At 45.2% G+C, this 27,180-nt stretch overlaps 1 protein-coding gene across 1 annotated transcript in view; it reads right to left on the bottom strand.

Moving 5' to 3' along the window:
* The window catches only part of LOC135910253 (phosrestin-2-like), a 314,202-nt gene that overhangs the window by 14,843 nt on the left and 272,179 nt on the right, over positions 1–27,180 (bottom strand). Inside the window, exons 6-7 of the mRNA XM_065442324.1 lie at positions 13,029–13,159; positions 5,607–5,751 (exon numbers count right to left, since the gene is read on the bottom strand). Of these exons, the coding sequence (XP_065298396.1) occupies positions 5,607–5,751; positions 13,029–13,159 (276 nt within the window). The remainder of the gene's footprint in view (positions 1–5,606; positions 5,752–13,028; positions 13,160–27,180) is intronic.

Raw genomic sequence — 27,180 nt, 5'->3', positions numbered from 1 at the left:
TTTCACATGGACATTATATGAAATAAACGTAAAAGTACGCAAGATTCGAATCGCATTTTTTTATGTGTCGTGTGAACAGCGTTTGTGTTTCTTACACACCACAGAATCAGAGCAATCAAAATCATGTCAGCTCGCACACCAGTCCAAGAATAGACAAATGGAAGAATACTTTGTTTTGGGCTAGTTGAGTAATTACGTAGTGTCGTATTGAACCAGTTAGAGCCCGAAACAAAGTCTTATTGCGTAATATTTCAAAGCCCGTGGACTATTTTCTGCAAAAAAAAAAGAGAAAGAAAACCAGGCGCTTTGCCGAAATAACCTGGTCTGGTCGTTTGTCTGGTCGTTTTGGTCGTTTTGGTCGTTTTGAGCGTTTGGTCGTTTTGTCTAAGAAAAAGACTGGGGCCGTATTCGCAGTGTTTTCGTTCCTTAGAGCAGCTTAGTATTTATTGGCCGGACGCCTTCGCTAATAATACGTCCAACAGTGAGATTGTCTGGCACCTGCTTTTAGGAACAATTTTAGTGCAAGAACGTTTTTGGTGAATACAGGCCCTGGCCTGGTGCCAGTACTTGCCGTACGCGTCTTTTGTTCCTGCGTCCTTGCTTCGTGCAGTCCACGCCATCGCGGCAAATGCAACACGCGACAAAAGAATGGACTTATTCCATGTTGTACGGGAATCCTTGAGTGAAAATGATATAAAACGAGACGAATTGAGAGTAACTAAGTATCAACGCGTTAAGAAACCGCTGACGTCTATCCGAAGCAGTTAGGTTTACAGTCATCATTTTCTCAGACTGCCGTTGTGTTATGAGCTGCGGACATTTTGCGATTCGCAGAGAACGCAGCTCTGAGAGCGTCGAGGTTCGTACGAGTAATGGTCGGAATTATAAGCAAAGTCTACGCGTCGTTTACGGTTGAGATCACCGAAGTTAGAGGCTGTAATGGTGAGAGCTTAAGCGCAGGCGCCGTTTAATACGGTTCCTCATCTGCCTTGAGAAACTGTGTCCGAGGACGTGATCAGCTTAGCGGAGCAGCGACTGACCACGTCGTACGGAGTCAAATGATGCTGACGACGTAGCGGCATCCTTTCCGCAGCATTAGTCCCGCATTGCCGATCACCACGAACAAGCGAAATAAGTTAAAAAAGAAAAGAATAGAAACAGCAAGATCATCCCGACGAGCATCGCTGACGCGGTTCCAATCCGCGCACGTGTATCCGCATCGCTAATACATGCTCGCTCATTAGCGCTTATGGGCGAATTTTCGCAGGCTCCCTCCGCTCACGGAACATTTCGCACGGCCACTACGAACGCCTAACAAGACTCGTACTTTCTTTTTTCTTTTAGGAAGATCAGTGCGCAGGAAAGAAAATATTCCACATCGCCTTGTCGTAGTTACTTCTTTCCTGTTGGTCATCGCATCACGGACGTTTTTTTGCTGCGTTCGCTCTTATTAATGAGGCTTTGCGAGCCTCCTTGCCATTATCGTAGCGATGTCGTAGCTTGTGACGACGGGGGTAAGTAAAAAATAAAGCAAAAAATAAAGACAGACAGACCGTCTGTCTGCGGGTCGAAATGAAAGGACCGTTAGACTTTATCATTACGGCGCGCCGAGACGTGTAAAGCCCGGGAGGAACGTGCTACAAGTCAAGAACGCACACACCGAGGAAGAAGAACACGCTGCATTCATTATCGCGCGGCTCGGCTAACGGTCGCACGGGAGAGGCGTCCATTAGGTTCGGAATGCGGTCGCTAGGCGACGGGTACACAGCGCGCCCGCTGCCGCGCCTAATTGTGACTCTCCCGTGCACTCGCGAGCACCTCCGCGACCGGAAATGATCAACCAAGCTTTTTCCTGTTCTCTTGCTTCCTTCCTTACGCTAAGCTAGCACGCCACGACCTTGAGGTAGGAGCAAATGTTTTTTCTTTTTTTTCTTTTTTTTTCGGGAGTGGTGAATGTAGCGCCGCGTTATTGCGCTGCTGACTTTTGGCGCCCTCTGTGTCATCCTCATTGTGAGAGATAAAGAGGGGTGGAAGAAAACTGCTTTCCTTTTTTCTGTGTCACAAATGTGAGTTTTATGTTTGTCTAGATTTATTCGTGGTTTCCTTCGCGGCGGGTCAAAAACTATGACGTTCTTCTACTGATGTGCACGAAGTAGTGGGTTTGGTTCTTGACCACGTGCTAACTGATGTGAAAAAAAAAAGAAAAAGAAAATGCCTTACTTATTTTCTGTTAATTTTGGAGTAATTTCATCTTTATTTGTGACGCAGCAAAAAAAAAGACAATCTAGACGCTTTCAGGAGAGATCCTTGAAAACTAGAGTTAAATATCCGTAATTTATGACACGCACAAATTTCGGTAAAAAATAAACAGCCAGCCTTCGCATAGGTTGGCGCGGTCAGACTTCCACACACTAAAACAAATCGGGCTTCGAAAGGTCGACGCTCGCTCACTCGCCTCATCTAGAGAGCAAAGAACTGTACAATGTTTGAACAAATAATTCCTTCAAATTTATAAGCGCTGGAGTCAGCGAAGAGCAGCTCGGGTGACTTTGGTGCCTCAGTAACTTCTACGTCGCCTGCCTCCTCCCCAGTGGGCATGAATGTCTCTTCGCTCGACCGCCTGAAAGTTGCACCCGGTATTGGAAAAGCAATATCGCAAGCTCCTGGTTTTCATTCAGCACGAGTGATGCGGAAGAAATGTGCGTGCTATAAATATGTTGATACGGCTATAGGTGATCGTCGCATCAGTATATGGAGGAAATTGAGTGCCACAGTCTGTAGAAGCAAGTGTGAACGAACAGGGTTATGATAAAGAGAGAGCGAGATAGATAAAGTGAAGGATTGGCACATGCCACTGTATAGAAGCAGGCGCATAAAGCGGGTGTGTTCAGTTCCTTTGATGTGTAAATGAGGGAGGACATTCACCGAGAACGCAACTTTCTGTCAAAGGCACACGGTCGCAAGCGCGAAGGCAAACGAACGCCTTCAGCGGAGCTCTCGTCGTGGTAGGCCAACTGTAAAAGTAGCAGAAGCAGGCAGAAACGCGTAGAAAGGCATCGCGAGCGGCGGCGGCAGCGGCGTCGTCGCATTTGTGCCGTGCAACGGTCGGCCGCGCCGTTGTCCGGCAGCTATAGCACGGCACCGGCTGGACGCGCGGTCCTTGCGTCGCGAGCCTCGGCGCGGTTTCTCACGTGCCGCGAGACCGCGGTCCGTTTCGTCGCCGACGCCGTGGGAGACATTCATTTTCATTTGTTGGCCGGCGCTCGCTCGTCCGCATAGCGCCCCCGCGACACGGCCGCACCGCCAGGCGCTCTCGACGAGCGCGTTAATCGAGTCAGAAGCCCGCGGGCGCGCTTGCTGCCTCCGGCAGCGGCGCCGTCCACGTCTTCCGCAATCAGCGCAGTCTTTCTTCGCCCTAAACGAGACGCATGCGTCTCGCCAAGAGGACGGAGAGGCGCCCACCCACCCGTTCCGCGCGCGGTTCTTTCTTGCGCTTCCTCGGCGGCTGCGCCGCGTCGCTCGGGCGTGTGAATTAACGTGAGACAATTAACGGAGCCGTCCTCGGAGGACCGTGACGTGCTGCGGTACTCCTTCGCACGGCACGGAGCCGCAGAACGCGCGCCGTGCTTCGCGCTTGCCCCGTGATGAGCCACGAGGGTGTCGCTGATTGAGTGCGAAGCCGACGAGATGGGCGCGCCCGCGCATCTGTTGCGGAGAGCGACCATTGTTTCGAATCGTTGCGGCTTTGCGCGCTTTTGTTCGCTCTGCGGGTGACGAAAGGTGCGCGGGTTCACGCGGTATAGTGCCGCAGCTCGCGACCGTCTGCGAAGCTCGGCGCAATGATGAAAATTAGGGCGTCGTAATCTGGCGAGTGCCCGCTGTTGTCCAGGTAATGTTCCTCCGTCACCTGGAACGTCGTCGTGTACTCGCTAAGACCGTGCCACACGTTGATAAAGCTCGAGCTCGCGTACGCCATTCGGAATAGGACGACAGACGAATGCATGGATAGATGCTACGATCACCTCCTCTGAAGTAAGGGTGATATAAAGTGTCATCAAGGTGGCCAAACTTTCTTTATTTCTTCTCCGCCTCTGTTTGGTAGTTTGAAGCAACAAGTATGCACTCCAGTTATTAACTTGGCCTGTATTTGTTTACCAAGCTAAATTAAATATGTACGACATGTAATGTTCCCTTAATCCACCTCGTTTTTCTTTACTGCCTTTACGATGCCGGTTTTCCAGCCTTTTTCTTAGCGCTTTTTAATCAACATTTGTTCACGCATTTCACTAAAATTCAAGGCCTCGGGAACGCACGCTAAATATACTGCTTTTGACTACGCCTGGTACTGATTCAAGGTACGGATACGCGCCTACTTTGTCATATGTTCGAGTGCCGGGAACTACGAAAACCAAGGACTCGGGAAAAAAGCGCAGCGTAATATCAAACTGCTTGCTAGAACTTGCGAAACGGTTTGTCTGCACCAGAGTTTGCAAAGGTGAGTTAGTTCAATAAAGTTAGTTGGCTGGCGTTCAACGAGCTCCAAAGGATCTCCTCTTGACACATTCTACCCTGTTGGACAGTTTTCATTTGTCGTCTACCTCTTCTGCTGACTTTGGCTACTGGTTAGGCTTAATACTTCAAGTAAGCTCGAAGGATACGGACGCGCGAGATTACAACACAAGCCCTGACGAAAACTGACTTGTAAACACCTCACTGGAAGTCTCCTTGTTTTTCTATTTCTAGAATTTAACAATTTATTAGTTATAACGGTACGCGAGTACATTACATCTATTGTTTGTTTAGAACATAGTCTTAAAACCTAAATAGTGCCGTGTTTTGAATTTATTTGGTTCCTTATTTAAGCTTTTCAAATCCGCTTTAAAGCCGTCATACATAGGGCGGAGCAGACGATTTTTTTTGCTATTTATCATTATCATTTATTATTTACTCTGAGAAATCGAATAAAGCAAGAATATAACGGAGGTTCACGTAAACTTGAAGTTAATTAAGAAACAAATAGTAATGGTGGTATTGCGCTCTCGGTATTCGCTGGTTGCTGGTAATTCCGTTGGCACAGTTTTAATTTCAACATAAACAAGAAGAAGCTGTAGAGGTTGCGAGCTGGTACACGAGCTGCTTGTATCAAAGGAGACCGATAGGTAATTCCTTATTTGGCTTCTCTTTCGTCGAGGTTGCGTTGTCTTCTCTCGTGCGCAAAGTTTCAAGACGTCCATCCAACGATTCGCTCAAACTAACGCGACAAGGATGACGCGCCCAGAAAAACGGCAAAGCTCGGTGTACTTATCGAAGCGTCGTTTCGTCCTTTTCCGAGGATCTTGAACCTGCTCCTAAGATTACCAGTGCCGCGAACACAGAAAACGCGGTGGAGCACGAGACGAGAACGGAAGCAATTGAACGTGAAAATAGGTTTCAGACAGAAAGGGAAAAATAAAAAAATAGTGCCTGCCGGGATTTATCGCTCACGACCAACGCCGCCGACACCGACGACACCGGCTTTTCTGCGACATGAGCTCCTTAACGCTGACGCGTTAAGAAACGATAATAATAATGCGACTGTGGCGTGTGCGATGTGCACCGGTGCGCACCTCTTTTTCGAGGCTCGCCTCCACCACCAGCTTGCCGGCGTTGAGAGGGAAGTCCTTGGTGAGCAACGCCGACCGCGGGCCGACGCAGATGGGGCGCGGCGTGGTGGCGCACTGTACCTTGCGGATGCCGATGTTCACGCAGCTTCTGCGAATTGAGGGAGAGAAGGTTTTGGCAGTACTGTTTTTAATGGGGCACGTACTCAGTACGCTATAGAGACGAGGGTAAAAGAGAAGGGAAACGAAGGAGAGAGAGATTGCTGATGGGGAAGTATAGCGATGTTTGCACAAGGTGTGCACAAGGTGCGCAAAATTTCCAGGTCACCCCCCGCCCCCACTTCTTTCTTTTTTTTTTCGTACATAGCGCCACACGGCATGTAAGAGCAATTAAAGGAATGCGTGCGGGCTTGCTTCATGCAGGAACTGAATAAGTGACTCGCTAAATCGATTTCAATTAGTAACCGCCCATTGTTTTCGTGCTGGTCTGTCCGTATTCCGACGCCTTTAAGTGTACTCGATCTGTCGAAGCCACAGCATATTGTGAGCAGCCTCTGCAGACACGGGTACAAATGACTTTGCGTAGTTAGCATGCCCAGCGCATTAATGCTTCACAAGTAAGCTTCTGCCATGCGTTGCTTGACACTTAGCAGTGGGAACTTCGAAAGCAGTAAAACGAAAAATCGAAGCATGGTTCGCATCGGGGCAACGTTTCCGATAGGATAAACATATTAAGGCGATGACAACGCTGGCGGTGGTGTTTTCGGAGCGCAAGACATGTGGTGTCATGTGAGGTTCTGAATGTTGTTGCGGAGTCATCTCGCATCCATTTTTGTTCATGTGGCTTGTTAACAGGCAACAACATGCAGTCGCTGGCATTAATTTACTCGCTCGTACGCTGTCTGATTGAGTGATCTGGCCTCTTGTTAGGTCACTGACATTGAACGCTCTCATTTTAATAGTTGTCTGCCAGAAGTTACGTCAGCGCAAAATGTGCAGCACGCCTTAGTTGTTTTGAAAACTCATCTCCGCTCTCGGAGTTCATAGTAAGCCCTGCGTCCTGGTCCACATGAACAACTGTTATTTGATATTGCAGAAGCGATACGTCACTTAGCTGAGAAGGTACGCCGCGTCCTTTTTTTTTTCTGCTTACTGAGTCATTGTGGCATTATCGGTAATGAATGTGCGGAGGAAGCGGCTCAATTGGCCCACAGAGAAACCCACTATTTATTAATCCCGCTTTCAAGGAAGAATGCTGCAAGAAAACTTTGCACATTTTCACGCCAGTGCACGCTATCTGATTGGAACGGGCCCAACTTCAGACATACCGCAACTACATTCCCGGGACCATAACTTACGTCTCCGTGTACCGTCAGAACTGCCTTTAGAAGACGCGACCATTTCATGCTGACTAATACCAGTGACGCCTTCCACGTATGAATGGCCGACATCACAGCCTGTGATCGCCGTGGAGAAGAGAAAACCATCCGCCATAATGTGTCCCAGTGCCCGCATTCTTGTGCACAGAGACGCTCACTTACCTCTGTGCTCAAGTTCGACAAGCAACCTCTGTCGGAAGAGACAGTTCTCCCACATAGACGTGACTTCGTATCCTATAACCGAACGGTTGTACACAGTTGTGCTTCTTGCGATCCACCGGACTCAGTAAACGCCTGTAGCACTCACTGATTTTCTTTTATCTCTCTCCTCGTCCCTTTCTTTATTTTTTCCCTAATCTATGTGCAGGGTAGCAAACCGGAGACTTGCTTCTTGTTAACCTCCTTGCTGCATTTCCTCTCTCTCTAATACTCGCTCCCGTGTGGAGCTTTCCTGCATGGTGTGTTCTGATGTTTTCCCCCGACTAGGGCTGTGCGAATATTCGAAACTCCTAAATAACCAATCGAATAGTATGCTATTCGAGTCGGTCTTCATACTACTCGATTCGGTCTTCGAATCGAATACTCAAGGTTCGTAAACGAAAAAAATTTTCGAACACTTTTAGAACATTTGAAAACGTCAACTGCGCCCAACGAAACATAAGACAGGAGCCAATGTACGGCAAGTTTTCACCGCCGCGGGCACAGCACAGACATAAAGCATTAGAGCTTGCGTAGTGAAGCAGGCTACGTCAATTACGTAGCCATACTTTCCAGGCTGTAGAGCGACCATTCGCACTCTCTGAAGATCCCTGTGCATGTGAAGAAACTACTTGCTTACTTCTAATGCTCCGTTTGCGCTTTTAATAAACAACTGTCATAACGTACTATGTAATGACAGAAACTTGCTAACTTAAGATTACAGGCATGCGAGCAGTTCTTATATTAATTGCGATAACGGCTATCCATTGTTCAAAAACTATTCGAAAAGTATTCGCTTTCGATCCAATTCGCTTTTGGCACTATTCGATTCGCATTCGATACGGTTTCAAAAATCACTGCTCGCACACCCTTACTCCAGACTAACACGGAACCTGGTCTAAAGCTCTCGCAGACAGGGAGCAGCGGCTTTAATACTTTTTTCTCTTGCGACACAGCAACTGCAGTAGGTTCTCGTTTTTTTTACCTTTCTTTAATGTCATCTTCCTGTGTACTCTCACACTGACTGTTCGTAAAAAAATGAATAAATAAAAAAATCGAGAAAGTAGTAAGAAAAACATAAATGTAAACGAGATGAACCTGTACGCCTATGCTTCCGGAAGAAATAAATCAAAAAGCATAAACGCAAAATAGGCTAATTTGCTTAAATCAGACACGGCTGCGATCAAGTCCCAGGGGAGACGAATCTCGCGAAGAGCTTTCTTGCACGAGCGCCCAAACAAAATACAAAGAAAGCGTGTGTTTTTTCGGATGTTGGTGAGAAAAGCGCGCATTAGAACGTGTAGTTTTCGAACAAAGTATGAAACCTCTCGTTCTTCTTGTAATTTGTACTGCCAGACTGAAAACTTGAAGCCACGTTACACATATCCTGGCTGGCTCTGATATTGCTGTACGTTGTTCTACTACAAAGTACCATGCTTACGAAGAATGTTATATATATTACATATATATATTCCAGGCTTCATGACGTGCTTTTTATTACGTCTCCGTCTCCTTTCCTGGTCCCGAGAGTCATATTTATGAACTGTATTTATTTAATGTTTTTAAGTCGCGACGAATAAGAAAAAAAAAAAAAGAAAGCACAGAGCCAGTAGCGACATCCAAGGAAGTCTCTCTCTCACCACCCGCCATAACGCCCGGCGCCAAATTCACATTTCTCCAGTGTAACGGCGGAGCCGACATATGCAATTTGTGCTGTTGGCAAAACACTCGGCAGTTACGACTGCCGCAGTCTGGCTACGACCTTCGTAAAGTCAACGTTGACAAAATATCAGAGACAAAACAGCCTGCTGCGCGGTGTTTGGTAATGAGTTCTTGCCTAGCGACGATCAACTGGTCTGCTCGAGATAGCGTTTATGCTCAGTTAACCAGTACGATGGGGAACAGCAAGCAAGTCGACGTTTTGTTGTAAACCCTGCTCAGCTACTATAACACGCTGCTAAACTGTTGGCTCTACGGTAGGGTCGGGTAATCCCAGGCCCTGATGGAGAACTCCGCAGCATCATGCTTCTTACTGGTCTGCCTAATTTGCGGAGAAAATAGGAACGTAAGAGATTGCAATATCAACAAAAATGAACATATTAACACGTGAAAACGCTGGCTAGTACTCATCAGTGAGAGAACTAAAGAAAATGAATGAATGAATGAATGAATGAATGAATGAATGAATGAATGAATGAATGAATGAATGAATGAAAAAAAGTCCCATTTTCGCCCGAAAGGCGAAGCATCGACTGCGATAGCAATTTAGCAGACAACCATACGAAGTAGGGATAGTATAATATATATATATATATATATATATATATATATATATATATATATATATATATATATATATATATATATATATATATATATATATATATATGCTGACACCATGCTTGTTAATTTAGTTAGATAAAATGTATCTTTACTGTTGAAACGGCCGATAAAAGTACTATCTCTACTTCGTATGGTTGTCTGCTAATTTGCTATCGCAGTCGATGCTTCGCCTTTCGGGCGAAAATGCGACTTTTTTCATTCATTCATTCATTCATTCATTCATTCATTCATTCATTAACGTGCGGTCACGTGCGGTCACGTGCGGTCTCATAAGACGGTCTGTCGCAGCAACGAATGCCCTAGTTCCAGGATAACTAACACGCTATGGTGGAGACATTGGATAACGAAGCGCTCTTACAAAAAGATAATAAGAGAGAGAGAAAATAATGCAGAGAAAGGCAGGGAGGTTAACCAGAGGTAGTTCCGGTTGGCTACCCTGCGCAGGGGGAAGGGTTAAGAGGGATAAAAAGAGAAACAGAGTAGAAGGGGGAGATAGAAAGGGAGACAAGCTAGCACAAACAAAGCGCGTACACTACAGAGCGGTAGGAGGCTGCATTCTTAGAGTCTGTCGTGAAGCCCCGTAGACCGCAAGAACCTTACTAGCGCGTGTAAGGCCTTCAACGCGGATGTCCTATCGGAGCATTGGCCTAAAGCTTTTAGTTCTGAAAGTGGACGATTGTCCAACTGGTCCAGTACACTGCACATCACTTGTCTCTCAGCACTGTATCGCGGACAGACACAGATAATGTGTGCGAGCGTCTCGTCGATGTTACATGTGTCGCACGTGGGGCTGTTGGCCATAAAAGATAATAAGAAAGTGCGCCTAGTGCCGTGAATAAAAAATCTAGCATGTCGTCAAAGTAAACCGCAAGCATTGCCGCAGGTCCGGTTCACTTCAGTAAAAATAAACTCAAATTACTTTGGGATTTCTGAAATGTGAGCCATCCATTGAGGAATAAATTGCAGACGTACGAAGCAGAAAGAGCGATCACAAAAGAAGCTCTGCGAGTTGCTCTTTTACTTTCTTTTTTCGTTCATGCTCGTGTTTTCCCGATGTACGTTCCAATAAAACCGCTTCCTTTCTATCTACGTTCTTATACAGAGCCGGAACACATCCATAAAAAAAGTTGTAAAAGGCTGGAGCTTCACCGTAATTTGAAGTTCGGCAATGCCTCTCGAATAAATATTGACTGTTCGTACATTATTATTTATGTCCTGGGCTTAGTAATCATCGTGATTAAGCTTCAGTTTTTCTACGCTCTACAGCTGTCCCCGTAGTGCATACTGAAGGCACCACTTTCATTTTATTGTGACCCATTACAATCAAGCAGCCCTTGGCCTATATACAGCACTAAATTATAGTAAGAAAAGAAACGAAAGAAAATTAACGGTGCACAAGGAAGTAAGTGGCGTTAAACTACCGGGATAAACATGATACGATGCTTGCTCACTCATCTTCTGATTAACCTAAATCAACTGTTTCAGCTGACTAGCCTGCAATTCGGTCAGGTTTATATAGCTCGTCCAAACCGATGTCATTTCTCCGAATTTATTCTTCAAAATTTTTTCAGTGCGAGCGAGTAATCAAAATTTTCGACTTTGTCATTCCGGCAGACGCTTACGTACGCCACTGCTTCATGCGCCTCCACGGGCTTTACTTCGCAAAGTCGATCGGGTTGGAATCCTTTTGGTTACCTGCGTTGACATTTCCCAAGCAATCCGCGGGTTTTAACGAGACGTCTTTCCTGGCGTTCGCGGCCCATATTTGAAGGCTGTAAGCTTTTTTAAGCCTGGCAGAGGGAATTTCGGCCTTCAGCCGACGCGGGCTTCCTCTGCGTTTGAACGAGACGAGAGGTCGGGATTAAAGCCGCGCTTTAATTCCTACCTGAAAGAACTGCGCACGCACTTCTTTCTTTATTTTATTTTGCTCGCTTGTGGCTGCGTGGGCGCGCGTATGCAGGTAGAGGTCTGAGAAAATTCGAAGCGCCCCGCTATATATATATATATATATATATATATATATATATATATATATATATATATATATATATATATATATATATATATATATATATCTTCTACCCTCAGAAGTGGTAACGGAATGCTGAGGCTGCTGTCAGTAATTCTTGTTGTCTTTACTTTTGTACACAAATTTTTAAAGAGGCACAGACCCATGCCAGGCCGGATTAATTTCGGCTTTTTGTATGTGCCACCTACATCATGTACGTTTGTGAAATAAAATTGATTTCATTTTATTTGAAATATTAAGCGCCAAATTACGCGAAATTTGGAAGGGCACCCTAGGGGCGCTGCGCTCTGTGGTCTCCCTTCTCTCACTTATATTTTGTTTCTCATAGCGATAGCTGACTCGAAAAAATGTAATCGTGTATGGCGTTATGAATTAATGGTTGTCAACCGTAGACTGACGGAAAATAAAAACATAAATAAAGGAAACGATCCCCCGCGGGATTTCACCTCGGATTCGCCGCATTCCAGTAGACCGCACCAGCGCGCAGTTGTGCCTGCTGCTTCAAATGCACTTCGTAGCAGTGAGAAGAAAATGGCGCTGCCGGTATCGTGCGCAAACCCCATAACGTGCCGAATGAAAAAGTGTCGGCGGCTAACAGCGTTTGCTTTCCGCGCGACGCTTTTTTTTTGCTTATCTCCTCTTCCGCTCCACACTCTTAAAAAGGTTTCGACACTTTGGGTCGCGACTTGACCCACAAGAATAATCGTCTTCTGTCTTGCCCGCATTTCCTTCCTTTAACTCTGTGAGCCCGGTACTTCCTAGTCACGAACGGCATGCTCGTTATCAGCGTGACGCATCATTCTTGACAGGAAAGTAGCGTGCGCCGAGTTTTTCAAGAAAGCAAACGCAAATATGGCGGATGGTGATTATCGTCGTGGGTCAAGAGAAGCCCCAAAGGGTGTACACTTTTTGAAGAGTGCAGCTGCGGCGACTGAACACGGCCACACGCGTCCTATCTTGGACACTGCGCTGGGTTATTAGCCGATTAGAGATAGTTGATGGCATTTTGTGCGGCGTGCTCTTGCGCGCCTAGTTCGCGTTCAAGCGAGCGGCAACTCGGAGAGGAATTCGCTCGCCGCTGCTTCTGCTCTTCATCACGCCAGCGTTCTCACAGCGAGTGTCCGCGGTCATCGAGTGAGATATGTTCGTGTTTGCCTATGCGCGCGTGGCATCATGCCTGTTAATTTAGTTAGCAAGCGAATGCTTACAGCAGTTTATGTAGCTGATAAAACGACTAACCTTATTTGTCTAGTATTTGTTGTGCAGCTGTCTAATAATTTGCTATCGCAATCAATTCTTCGCCTGTCGGGCGAGACTGTGATTTGTTTTTGTTTCTTTATTTATTTAGTACAACGCATCGAACTGTTAATTATCAACTGGCAGTCCGGTCGAGTTCGTGCAGGAAAGGGAAAGCGATGAGAGAGCGAGAGATAGAGAGAAAATGAGAGAGAGTGAAAAAATAAAAGCTCGCTCGCTTACCTGCACTGCGCGGGCGTCTCTTCTTCATCGAGCAACGTGTAGCACCGCACCAGGTACCGGACTCCGCACGTGTCTCCGGACTCCGGAGTCAGCCGCTGCATCACCGTCGACACCGGCGCGTCGCGGGGAAACTGCGAGGCAGGCGAGGATCCGCCACCATATTAGCATTGTCGGGCACCCAGTACGTGCAGAACCAGAGTTTCACCGGTCACGGCTCTTGCGTCGCGCCGGTGAATTCTACACATATTTTCCAACTGAATTATGTGATCATCCCACCGTCGTTGCCAAACAGCGCACAATTATCTCGGGAGCTCCTATATGAATGCATGGCAACGGTGAAATCTGTTATACAGAGGTTGCTTTGGAGATATTCAGGTAGAGACGTTTTATGTTATACAGCAAAAATTGAAGAAATAAATTATAATACTTTGAAAAAAAAGTAAAGTCGTGCACGTTTAATGAACATGCTGGGATTTGTGTGATGCGAAGGTTAAGTGAAGCGGTTAATTACATGCTCTACCCGTCCAAAAGTGGCAATTATGTGTACCATCTGACAACTCCGGTCCCATCGGTTCGTACTGAACTTTTGGCCCTACGAGACGCAACAAACTTGGTGACAGCTGCTTCCGCGTCGCCCGCATCAATGATAATGATACGCACTGGCTCTACCTCGGCCATAAAGGGGATTCGGAATATGTACAATGCCCACCATTTCGCAGACGAAATACACCACATGACTGCACAGATGCCCGGTCAGCTTCGGATACAGCGGATTCCACGGGGCACTATTTTTACTCACATACAAGCTGACACCGCTACCCACAGTGTGCTGCAACCGACTTTGCAAGGGTGATTTCCTCCACCGCAAGGAGATCCTCCGCCGCACCACACGAAGTACAATTCCACCGTATGGTTCACACCTTCCAGGCGGCCTTACCCGCCAGGAGGAGGTGGTGTTGGGGAATCTCCGTGTGGGCGCGGCACTCACCCCCTCGTTCGCCTATGCCTGGCCACAACACCTCCGTGGACCATTTGAGAATACCTGCCCATATTGCCAAACTCGAGCGTCCGCGGCTACAATCAAAGAGCTCTGGCGGGCATGCTCTGGCCTAAACCAGATACGACGGCACTACCTGTAAGTACTGGGCCTTCATCCCACGAGACCACCATACTATGATTCTTGGCTCTATGGGACCAACCGTCGTGCACTATTGATGTATATCGCCGAAACATGCCTACTTTTGTATATTTAATAGTGTATGCCGATGGGCAAACTTTCAAAAAAAAAACCCTTATCGGCAATGCGTACAATTTGGTGATGACAGGTGTATGCGCAGAACATTACTACACGTATCAAGTAACGCTTAGGTATTCTGTATCTCATGTGTCACATTAAGACATACCCGTTCTGGAGGATTGGCCAACTACAGGCACACGCCCAATGACACATACTGAATGGCTAAATTAAAGAAAGTAAAGGAAATAAAACGCTCCGTAATATATAAATCCCCATTTCATTAACAGATCATTGTGCTTTAGAGAAGCCTGTGAGCCAACATTATTTGTGCCGCTTTTAATTAGGAGGTTATTTTCGTTGTGCGGAACACAGTTGGACATATGTGGTCAGCATACCATATATATATATATATATATATATATATATATATATATATATATATATATATATATATATATATATATATATATATAGGTCGCTTTAATAAATGAATCAAAATAATAATGAAACGGAGATAACAATGTCGCAACGACGAGTTCACTTGATGTACTGACCATGCCGCTAACGGAATACTAGAGACTTTTGTAGCACGTGTCAGGTATTCCGCTAAGCGCAGCCAGACTGGGCGTCTTGCCAGATGGGCGCAGGCGCTGAGTTCAGCTAGACAAACACAGAGCTTGTATTACTGTAAACAAGTGTGTTCTTCGCAGCTCGTGTAGATTTTCGGCAACAGCGAACTGCAGTGATAGCTTTCTGTTTGTCTGGTCGAGCTCTGCGCCACCAGGTTGCTGCACAGTGGACACCGCTCGCGTTTACACCCCCGCTCACCCGGCAATCAGCCCGATGCGTCTGCGTTTAGCGGAATACCGGGCACGCTAAACTGTCTGCTATGTTCACTTTGTAGTCCTAATAACAGCACAAGAGTTATCCAAGTACCAAATGTGAAAACACACACCTCAGTTAAAGTTCCATTCACAGTATACAGAGCACCGTTTTGCTCGACGTCCATTAGGCTTGAAAGAAAAGCTAAACTATGATAACTCTAGGAAGCAGATTTTTTTTATTGATTCTGTAGCAGATGCAGTATACTGACCTGCTATGCCTGTTTTTTGTATGCAGAGCTAAGGATTTGCGAACTTCAGATTCGGACTTTCTAAGCTTACCAATTTTTGGGCACCTTTTGCAATGTAGTAGGGGGTTCTAAATCTAAATTATGATTCATCCTATTGTTAAAAATATTGCTTTCTCTATATTATGCTACAAGTTTAATTCAAATTGGTGTAGCATTTGTTTTATGAGAGTATGTATGCATTTTACATGTTATTAAATAACGAGATCGAAGTTGGTTCCGAGTTAAACCTCTTTCTAAAGGCACAAACATGGCTTACACGCACGATCCATTCGGTCTGCCGGTGGAAAACTTATGCACTGCGCCTCTTCGATTTGTCGTCCCGGAATTTTCAGAACTGTCCGAGACGCTGCGTCTGTTGTTCTTCTCTATGCCGCTATCTGTGTGCGCTGTTAACCCTTGAAGGTGCTGTACCAACTAGCCCCCTCAAGCCATTCTTGTGAACTTCTGTCCAAGGCGCTGCATACGCAAAGCTCATTGGCTGAAAGCACCGCCTCGGGCTGTCCAGGACTGTAAGGGACGACCAATAGAAGAGGTGCACTGTGCGCTAGCAAATCTGACAACAAAGCAAGTAAAAAAAAGAACCAGATTGCTATCAATTCTCTCTCTTTTGCCCGCACACCTATAGTATATCGGCTGCATATATCACTCGAACAAATGGTTGCTGCAAGTATGCGGTACCTTTTTTGTTTGCCTTGTTTGTGACTCATTCCGTTGACTTGCTTTATTCATTTGCTGCTTTCATAAAGATGAGAAATCGATAAGCCCTTCCTGCAGCTTTCATCACTGTAGTACCGAGCGTTCGTGAACAGCATCGCTCCTTCTGGCCGTGTCAGATGAGCCGATAGATTGTAGTCAGGTTACGACAGCGGTCCTTGAAAACACTATATCGAGAAGGTTGATTGCAATGCCGATCTGGCTTCGTGATATCTACTGGCAGGATAACAAGTCGACGCCTCCTAATTCTACAGCAGTTAATTTGACGCGTTCCCTAAACATGAATGCGCTCAAAAGTCGCCGAAGCTGCGCACCTATGCATGAATAAATAAACAAATAAATGAATATATAAAGGAAGGAAGAGCGTGGTTTATTAAGTAATTTGGCATGTCGGGTTGGGGAGGCATTATCGGAAGTCAAGTTATAGGTAGAGTGCAGCAGTGGGTGGTCTCAGTGATTTATTTTTCTGGACTATCAAGTACTGCCTGAGGCGCTGCTTTCAGCCAATGAGCGTTGACGCACGCGGTTGACGTACGGAGCATCTGGCGCAGTCCTAGACGGTCCGGAACGGCAAATCGAAGCGCGCCCCAGTGTTTGAAATTTGAAGTAGGCTGCTTAAGGTAGTTATTTACAGCAGAATAATGGCGTGTACGACGCACGAATGCTGAGAGAGCGGCACAAACCTTGCGAAGAACAACAAAAAGAAGCGCTCATAAGTAGGTAAAAACATTTGGAAGGTTTTCAGGGTCGGAAGTATTTTATTTTTTCGAATCGCATTTAGCTTCAACTCCTCGTTCAGACTTCGCGGCTCGCGTTGTGAAGAGGAAAACATGCATCTGGTAACATTCAAACTCAGGTAAAGACAACAAATGTCGCAAACAATTGCACGTAGCATCTACATGAGCCACTAGAGGGTCGCGCTACCTATTCTCCCAAGATCGTTCCTTACCAGCCAGCAACGATGACCCTTTGGTGATCTATACAGACCAGAACCAAGATGAGCCTGTGCGTCTTTCTGTTGTCTGGGTCATAAAGCTTTGCGGTAATGACACAGCTCACCGACAGTAGGCACATTATGCGCGCGCACACACACGCACACACGCTGTCAGCAGTCTTGTTATTGCCCGCACGATGTGCTCGCGAGAGAGCGCTACCTTTGGCAAGGCGCGGCTCACAGCCAGCAATCGGCAACGTGCAGCGTGTTGCCTACTTGGAACGGAGCAGAACGGGTGCGGTCGGGTCTGGATTTCATCTGCGGTTTCCCGGTTAGGTTACCGCTTGTTTGTGCTCCCTAAACTTCCTCCTATAATCAAGGACCAGGAGCACCGAGGAACTGAGAAAACAACAAGTTTGTCATAAGAACGTGCCAGAGCGCGGCCATTACGTCCTTTCCAGGCTATCAACAGAGGTGCACGTGGCAAACGTCTGTACATCCACTGCCACTGCATCGAGCATCCGTCTCACGCCGTTGGGGCAAAAATGAGAACTATTGTCTTCGCGGAGCGGAGAGTCTATTGCGCAGACTGTATACGGTCGTGCCTTGCGGCTCTTGGACGAAACGAGCCTGCTCACTACCGCCGAGTTGCTTTGGCCATTCTTTCCCGCCGTCTTCGCGTTGTTGTTGATGGTGCCCAAGGGAAGGGAGCAGCCGCACGGTTTCTCAGTCACCTTGAGCAGGCCTACAGTAAGACAGTTAAGCAGGTAACCAGAAGAAAATACTGCGTGAATGATAGGTAAAAAAATTATGGTGACTAGAACGCACTCTCTTCAGCGTTTCGTAATTACTTCGCGCATGCCTGAAAGTGGTGTCATTCGCGTTCCGACGCGAAGTAGGTGGAGAAAGCACTTTAGCCTGGGCAAGCCGCGGAGGATGTTGTACGTCGGTGTGTTTTGTGTTTGCCACTGTAGAGGAAGCTCCGAAGTGTGTATTGAAGAAAATATCTTCAAGCCTTTATATTTGGAGAAAGCGAATGGGAATAGGACGAAGTATTGCTGACTAAGATTAATGGGAGGCTCATATGTCACACGTCAGCATATGCGAGTCTATACTGTAGTTTTATTTAGTTAATGGAAGTTTACTCTCGCAAAAAGCTGTATATGGAAAACTAAAGAAAAACTGTCTACGGAACTGGCATTAAGAATAACACGCCTTGACGCATACGTGTACTATGTGACGTAGTGGAGGTCTTTGTTGTAATTTATCCCCATTCAGACCTCTCGTCAGACGTATGCAGCTGTTGCCCTCCGATTGGCGTTGTTCAGCCATTCGAGTGAAATCTCCGTTTATTTTTTCGCCGTTCACCCGTCACGGTCCTTTGAGCTTTAGCTGTGTGCGCGGTAACGTACCTTGCTTGCTGATGCTGCTTGCGAGCTCTTCCCCGTGTATGTATTAACGAAGCGTGAAAACGGCCAGCCACGCCTTCACTCTGTTATTATTATTGAGCGAAACTTTCATCGCTGGCCTTTCGCGCGAGTTTCGATAATTTGGTCAGCATCCCTCTGGATGTTCCGGTCTATATAGCACCGCATTTTGACCGACGAAGTAGTGTCAGTGAGCGCACATTTGTTCTGCGTAATCAAAAATATATCACGGCGTAAATCATGTACCTATGATGTACGCTCATGAGTATCTCTATAACACACAGAAATATTAATGGAGTAGCGCATACTATTCATCGGTTTCTTTGATTTATATGTTTTCTTATATAAAAAATGCAGGTTACACCCTTTTGGTCGTATCTCTGTCGCACAACAGCAATAGGCATCTATCTTGCCAGACTTTTCTTTCTCTAACGCTGCGCGCCCGGTACTCCCCGGTCACTAACGGCATGCAAGTTTGCGTGACATTGCATTCTTGTCAAGAAAGTAGCGAACGCGGAGTTTTCAACAAAGGAAAAGCAAGAAAGAATTTCGCGTGATATTCTAGGACTTAACGTGCCAAAACCACGACACACGGGTGTTTTCGCATTTCGGCCCGATAGAAATGAAGCGATCTGCTGCAGAAGAGTCATAGAATACGGTGAAGAGTGATAAGAAGAGGAGGAAGAAGAAGATACTAGGGAGGAGGAGATCGAAATGGGGGACGACACCCGCATCGTTACATATATATGTCTAAGTGAATCACTTTAGGGACGCTACATTTTGGCGCAGCCGTCGAAGCGAACATGTGGGTGACATTCTTAGTTAACCCAAGGTCACGACCGGCCATGTGCTTTAGCCGTTACCAAGGGAAAGGTGGGCCAGCGAAAGACCTTGCCTGGGATGTCACAACGGCCAACATCGTCGCAGTGGTGTTGGAGACAGTTTCTATGAGTGGCGAAGAACTTCTGCAGACGGGATTTCTGGATTTGGTCCTGCAGCCTTAGCTCGGGTGCTCCTATCTAAATACATGTAAAAGGAGAATTCGTTTTTCTCGGCAACCACTGCACCGAATTTGAAGAGGTTTGTTGCATTTAAAACAAAAGCATAAAATCTAGTGACAGTTGGTTTCGAATTTTCGATTTAGGTCGTCAATTCTTTATTAAAGATTGGAAAAATGGAAAAGTTTCAGAAAACGAAACTATCATGTTTACAACTCTAACTCAGCAATGAAAAATTATATCGCAATTCTGTAAATTGCATATAGTAGTACATATAAAGCGGACAGAATTGATGTTACACATGAGTCTGAAAAAATTCAGTAATACAGAAATACAGTTTTTGCAGAACCCTTGTACGAAACTAACGAATTCACGTAAGATATAAATTGACGCATGAAATTGGTCCGCTTTGAATGATCTAACTGATGCCGTTTACACAACCGCGATATCTGTTCTTGAAGCAGAGCTATTAATTTTTAAACTTCGTGCTTGTATATTCTCGCACTTTCAAACTTGTAAAAATTATTTTCACAACATTCAGGCCCTAAATCGAAATTCCGCTTCCAACAGTCACTAGCATATAATTTCTCTCTCAAATGCAGCGAATTTCATTAAAGTAGGTCTAGAGGTTAACTAAGAAAAAACGTTTTTGTGTTTTACATGTATTTGAATAGGCCGCGTTGTAGTTAAGCCCGAGCTAAAGCTTCCTCTTGAACGTGGAACGCGACAGTATTCTAAGACCCCCTGAGTGCTTCTCACACTCTCCCGGTAGCTACAGCTTATGTAACTGTAATGTTTATCGGGAAACGCCTGCGGCGAACACCATGCATGAAGTGCTAGATGTCTGGCAGAAACGCAGCCTCTAGCGTAAACCGATCCCGAGGGTTGTGCACAACCGCGTAGAAAAAGAAAGAAAGAAACGCCACTTTCAGGTTTCTGTTATTGTTTCGTACTTTTAATATTTCGGTATGAGAAGATTTGCGTGCGCTGTCGGTGTTTTGTTTCACAAGATTTGTTTGTGGGCTGTCATTCTCAAAATTCCGAGGAATTATTTTGCCAAAAATCTAAGACAAGGTATGAGCAAGTTTAGAGATAGAATGGTGATAGAACCCGCATATACGGCATTCCATATAGCAAGGCATGGCATATGCATGTACCTAAATATATACGGGAATATTCGCTCACGGGGACGCCGGCGCGAGCCACGACGCCAACACCGGCCTTTCTGTGGAACGGGGCCCTAAACGCTTTCGCATTAAACCTTATATAACGGGTCGAGGCCCGGCTAGCTTCCACAAGACTTTATGTGGCTGGCGATGCTCAACGAGAGTTCGCGAGACCTTTTATTGAAGCCAGGTTAGCGCGCTCTATACGACCGTTTCAAGTTTAAAACTGCGCATTTTTATCTGAAGCGTAGCAGCACTGCAACACTCAAATATAATAAAAAAGAAACATGAGCAGTGGGCCTCTGTACAGTATAGACACGATACATCGTTTAGAATCTGGCGAGTGGCGTTGCACCGGGGTAGCGCATTAACGATGAGGCAACCTAATGCGTCGCTCTAATTACCACCATGCATTTGCCAAGCAGTGAGCGTCTGTAGTAGTGTGTCTTCACTGCACGAATGCACTGTATTAAAAAAAGAAAAGTTGGCAGCACACATTTCGCAACGCGTCGGCGTAGTGCGGCGAACCAAGCGACCAGGCTCGAGAGGCTCTCAGAGGCGGCCAGCCGGTATCACCCACGCGTACTAAAAGCGACTTCCCGAGTAAGTTTAACGCACGCGTAACGAAGTTACTGACTTTGCTAAGCAAGAGGAGTAAACCAGCATGATAAAGCTGTCAGCAGCTTGCCGTCAGCTTGCCACTTATGGCAGGCTACCAGTAGTGGTTGGACAAAGCGTGCAGACTCCGGTTACATAAGGACATACAGCAAGTGAAACGCAACAGCAAAAAAAAAAAAAAAAAAAAACAGCACCCAAATGGAGTGGACAGTAATGTATTTTCCCGTTATGAATTGTAAGTCGCTCGCTCCACCGCACTTTTTCTTTTTTAATCCTCCTTTTCACTTAAGCGAAGTGCCCGCATGGCAACACAGCATGCCGCTAGTTGCCGCTATTAGTTTGAAGCCGCATAGTAACCCAAATATAGTAGGGAAAGTTACTTGGGGACACGAAAGCATTTCGCGAGTATCACTGTAGCGATCCAAGGCATATTAACTCTGTCGCCGAGATTCTTATTTTCCCTTCCTGTCTCGGTATGTTGGTCGTCAGGTTACGAGAAGAGCGAAGGACTTTCTACTTAGACCCCGGCAAATATGCTCGTGTTTTCAGTTTCTCAATGGAAGAACTTTGCTCATTTTGTTTTATAAGCCTTAAGTATTTTGGAATTTTATTTGATCAGCATCTTACCTGGAATAACCATGTCATACACGCACGTTTGCGGAAAGCTAAGAGCTGTCGCGGCCATGATGTATAGTCTGCAAGGGAAAACGCCTATCGACCTAAGAGTTACTGTATATACGGCATTAACAGAATCGGTAATTACATATGGTATAACGTTATATGGTACATGTTCTGACTATAAAAAGCAAGCTATTGATCGCGTAGTCAAAAGAATTGTCAATAGCATAGCTTATGGAACCAGACTAGCACAATCAGACAGAAAAGAAAAGTATAATATTCTAGGAATACTTTGAGTAAAGGAGCTATTTAAGTATGTGGTTGTAACGTGCTATAACTATTCAAATTCTTTTAAAGTATTGGTAAAAAAAGATGTTGCGTTACGAAAAATAGAAATGTATTTTGAGCCAAGGGTGTTAACAAACTATGGAAAGAAAACAATAAATTATTGTGTCCCTGATATTTTAATGAACTTAATGCAACACTGTATGATATAAATTCAAAAGATAAAATGATGAAACATGTGAGGAAGTGGTATTGAACTGTTTATTAATATGTGTGATTTTTTATTGGGATTCTTACGTGACTGGAAAACGTAGTATCTATTCTTTGTGTGTTAGAATATTTTACTTTGAAGTTGTATAATTTTGAACGGTAATTGTATGTTTCATATCTCTATTGAAAGCTGTATCACTTGCTGTTTGGTCTTTTAACAAGCACGATGTGCTTAGATTGACCAGCAAATACGATTTGTCAAAAAATGTGTTTGAAATAAACTGATTTGATATGATACGTACACGCACGGAGTAAACTTGACATGAATATGAGTTATTACTAATTTCATGCGTGCCACTTCTGTGAAAAAAAAAGAAAGTTACGGTTCAAGCCATTTAATTTTATACCGCTTTTTTTAAAGTATTAGGATTCATGTGAGCACACCTTAACATCCACTTGTACTGCATAGCGCTCATTTTAGCGCGCCGCTTGAAGCAGCGCATGGTAGGCACTCACAAACTGAACTAACTAACTAACTAACTAACTAACTAACTAACTAACTAACTAACTAACTAACTAACTAACTAACTAACTAACTAACTAACTAACTAACTAACTAACTAACTAACTAACTAACTAACTAACTAACTAACTAACTAACTAACTAACTAACTAACTAACTAACTAACTAACTAACTAACTAACTAACTAACTAACGAACTAACTAACTAACTAACTAACTAACTAACTAACTAAACTAAAATAAAACTCAAAATATAATCCTGGAATTTTACACGACAGAACCACAATGTGATTATGAGGCACGCCATATAGGAGGACTCCCAAATAACTTGGAGCACCTGGTGTTGTTTAACGTGGACCCAATGCACGATACGCGAGCGTTCTTGCATTTCGCCCCCGTCAAAATGCGGCCGCAGCCACCGGGGTTTGATCTCGCGACTTCGTACTTAATTAGCAGCGCAACGGCCAGGCCTATAAGCAACCATGGCGGGTCGAACTAAACTGAACTCTGAACTTTGCTTAATCTTTTTTTATGGGTTTGTTGTAACTGTAGAATTGAATCCAGCGACCAAGGCATCTTTATTCATTACGAATATTGTTTGCATTTGTATAGTATGGTGCGAAATATTGTGCTACAGAGGCTGTTTGAAATAGTGTCAGAACTACGTATTGCTACGAGCTACGAGCCAAGAGCCAAGAGCTACGAGTTACACGCGCACATCTTGGCTTTGGGAGTGCTGTAAGCAGTTTGCGAGACCGCGCAAAGTAGAACCACGTACAGTATGCACTGTCCCAGGGTTTTGGGGCAGAGCGTTTTGGGAAAAGTAATACGATGACGCACCGGCGCAATAGTTGTTTCTCGCTGAAGTTGTTTGTCTCCGAAGGCCTGAAGTAGCGGAGGCACAACGTGACACATACGACAAATACAGAGACAGGATTGTGCTAGTTATGACGTCGTAGATATTAACGAAGTAAAGCAATTAATTACTTAAATAATTAATCATACAATCAATCTTTATTATGATTTCTGAATATTAACTTATTCCATACGTATATACAATTACAGTTGGATTATGTATGGTTTTAGAGGCGTGGTACACTCAGGAACTGCAGTCGTAAACCGCATAATTCATACTAGGTAAACACTCACTGATTTTAATTCCGCAATGAAAATGAGTTTCAAGGTAGCTGCAACCTAACTACTCATTCAAAGTCAAAATATGAGCCCCGTAGTGAAAAAAAGAAAAACAAGAAAATCTATGCCATTACTTCTACTAATGTTCGCCATTAAGAACTGCTGCCCCGCTACAAATGGTCTGACATTTTCAATCATAAACTGCAGATGTGCAGGCATTCAGTACATCTGCTGCACTTTTGCGCAGTGTAGCGTTAACAATGCGTAAGATGCCAACCTTAGCCGCGTGCTCACTGTACAAAACGAACACAGTGCAGATGTAGCTGAGTAGTAGCGGTGTGTGTAATGTTTATACGTTTTGCCTCTACCCATTTAGAAACCAGGCTTTTCTTTGAAAACACAGGCGGGTTTTGGTAATCGCGAAAGCTGCGCGGCTGTTCCGTCGCCGAACAGGCCAACCAATCACAGCGGAGGAGGCGCGCGTCACCGCCGCTTCGTTACTTGCATTACCACCAGATGGTTCTGGTCTCCACGCTGAGAAAATTTTGCACAGAGCAAAATCAGTTTTGAAGAAAGACTCGAGAACATGGATGAAAATAAATGATCAGCTAAAGTGCGCAAGTGTCTGTACTTGGAAAGCATGGACACAGGACGGAGGAAGAGGTCCATAAAGTTGGGAACCGCATACAGTGTAATTGAAACTGTAAATAGACAATAAGGAGTCATAGGAAAATGAAAGAAACAGAGACAGCGATTTGTAAGCAAAGAATGGAAAGAAAAAGGCCCGTGGAGATTTACAAGAATGAGAAGAAAGAAAACAGACTGGGAAATATGTAGGATAACAGAAAGGGCAGTGCCTTGCTATTCGAGGCTCGAGCAGGTTGCCCAAGGACAAAAAACATACCTGAGCAAATATTCGGGACTAGACGAGGCATGTGTATAAGGCAGCAAAAATCCGGAGACCACTCAGCACATCCTAATGGAATGCGGAAGGATTCACCCAGCGAGATCCGTAGGTAACGTATAACTTCCAGACGCGCTTGGATATAAAGTTCAGCAGACGAGATATGCAAGAGACGTTTAGAGTGCTGGTGCGAAAAAAGCAGGGATGAGATTGGTGCGACCGGATCCATTACAGGCATAGGTAGCAGTACAAGTAGATAGAGAAGTTTTGAGGAAGAGAAAGAACAAGTTAGGGAGATGTATGCGCAGGATTGCTAGAATGAAAAACATGTATAACATAACTGATTAAGTCAGGCAGGCTAGGTGACTATTTCTCACCGCCCCGTTTCAAAGGGGATGCCAATAAACCATCATCGATCGTCATCAGCGCGGCAGCGGTGGTGCCTGCCGCGCTAGCCTTGCTGGCCGTGCGGGGGAAAGAAAAAAGAAAGAACAAGAAAGAACAAGAAAGCTCGCCTTCGCCCATCCGCGGCTGCACGGTAATGAGGAAGTAAACGCTTCTTGCGGATAGAATGTGTTGGAATTGCGCTACCTACGTATGCGCCTGCTGCCTCTGAAACCATGATGCGTTCAAGGCGTCCGTCCTACACGATAGTTGTAAGCAACTCCGCTTAACAGAAGGCTCGGTACAATGTGTGTGCTACCGCACTTGTGTGTGCATGCGTGCGTGTTTCGACTCTTTGTGCACTCACACAAAGCTTCGATGTGTATAGATTCCCACTCACTGGATCTGCTGCATTTGTTTTCATTCTTTATCCTTGCCCCTGTAACTTAACTGCTGCGAAGTAGCTGGCTTCTGTTATAGTAATCAACTTCTCCAAATATAAATAAATATTTTCCTTTCTCTCTTTCTACAGCGCTGTTGTGGAAAATTATCGTAAGTATTCACCAAAATGTCATATACATATATTGTCAAGGCTCTACACTGAAGACGCAAGCGCGCTAAGTTAAGGAGGTCATGTCCTTCGGTAGCAGTTATGTGAACCAAGAATGATGAGTGGAGGAAGCTCAACGGAAAATCTCGATTAATATTTGGTATCTTGCGCTGCATGTAAACATGGCCCTGACGCAAGTAAAATAGGAAGAGGACCATTTTTTAGTAACGCCTCGCTGATTTTTCCACTCATGTCGTTTCACTATGTCAGTCTCGCGATTTATCATCCGTTAATGAAAGGGATTCGGAGATTAGTTGCAGGTTTCTGCGCTTCGAGAAATCTGTGCGGTGACAGCGCGCTTTGTCAAATTAAGGACATGTTTTCCATTCAAATAGGGCAAAAGCGGTGAGACGCGAATGCATTGGCATTCTTGGAGTTGGTAATACGAATTGCAAACATCATCAGACCTTTGTTCTCTGTGATTTATCGAGTCTTTCTAACACGAGAAACGAGCATCCGCTGACGCAGGAGATAATGTGGCAACAAATATGCAAAAAAAAAGCATGAAAAGCGCGAAACGAGAATTCCGGATGAGAGAGGAAATGCAAACGAATGAATAGTTGGGAAAAAGAAAGAATTAAGGAAATTGGGACTACAGCATCCATAATAACATCCGAAATTAATTTATTTCTGAAATTGTTTCCGCTGTCATCCGCATCTTCGCAACTTCGATTTTGACGTCCTCGAGCGTCGCGAACGTGCCTACCGCGTTGACACGCACGCACGCACGCACGCACGCACGCACGCACGCACGCACGCACGCACGCACGCACGCACGCACGCACGCACGCACGCACGCACGCACGCACGCACGCACGCACGCACGCACGCACGCACGCATACAGAGAGAGATACATTATAAAAGAAAAGCTGAGGGGTGGGCCTGAGCCACAATGTTCTAGCCAGCTACTGATTAGAACTAAAGTGGGGTAACGAAAATGACGATGATGATAATGATTTAGTTAGCTACCCATCGCTAGCTACCCATCTACCCATCGCTACCAATAATCTAATATCGTACTATACTACGAAGATTACATGCGTTGGCTTGACCAATTATGCATTAAAAAAATTAAATCCACAATGACCTATGTGGCTTAAATGCAAAGTACTTTTGCCACGACACAAAAAGAAGACTTTCAGAAAGGCGTGGCTGTTCGATTCGTGCCAAATATGAATAAATAGCGCTCATCGATCGGAAACATAAATTATGATCGGTGACCCTCGAATATGAGTACATCGATGTGATTTAAGTAAG

This window comes from Dermacentor albipictus, chromosome 1 (assembly GCF_038994185.2).
Source record: "Dermacentor albipictus isolate Rhodes 1998 colony chromosome 1, USDA_Dalb.pri_finalv2, whole genome shotgun sequence".
Taxonomy (NCBI): Eukaryota; Metazoa; Arthropoda; class Arachnida; order Ixodida; family Ixodidae; genus Dermacentor; species Dermacentor albipictus.
The sequence above is the reverse complement of the archived record's forward strand: the minus strand, read 5'-3'. Positions and strand labels throughout refer to the sequence as shown.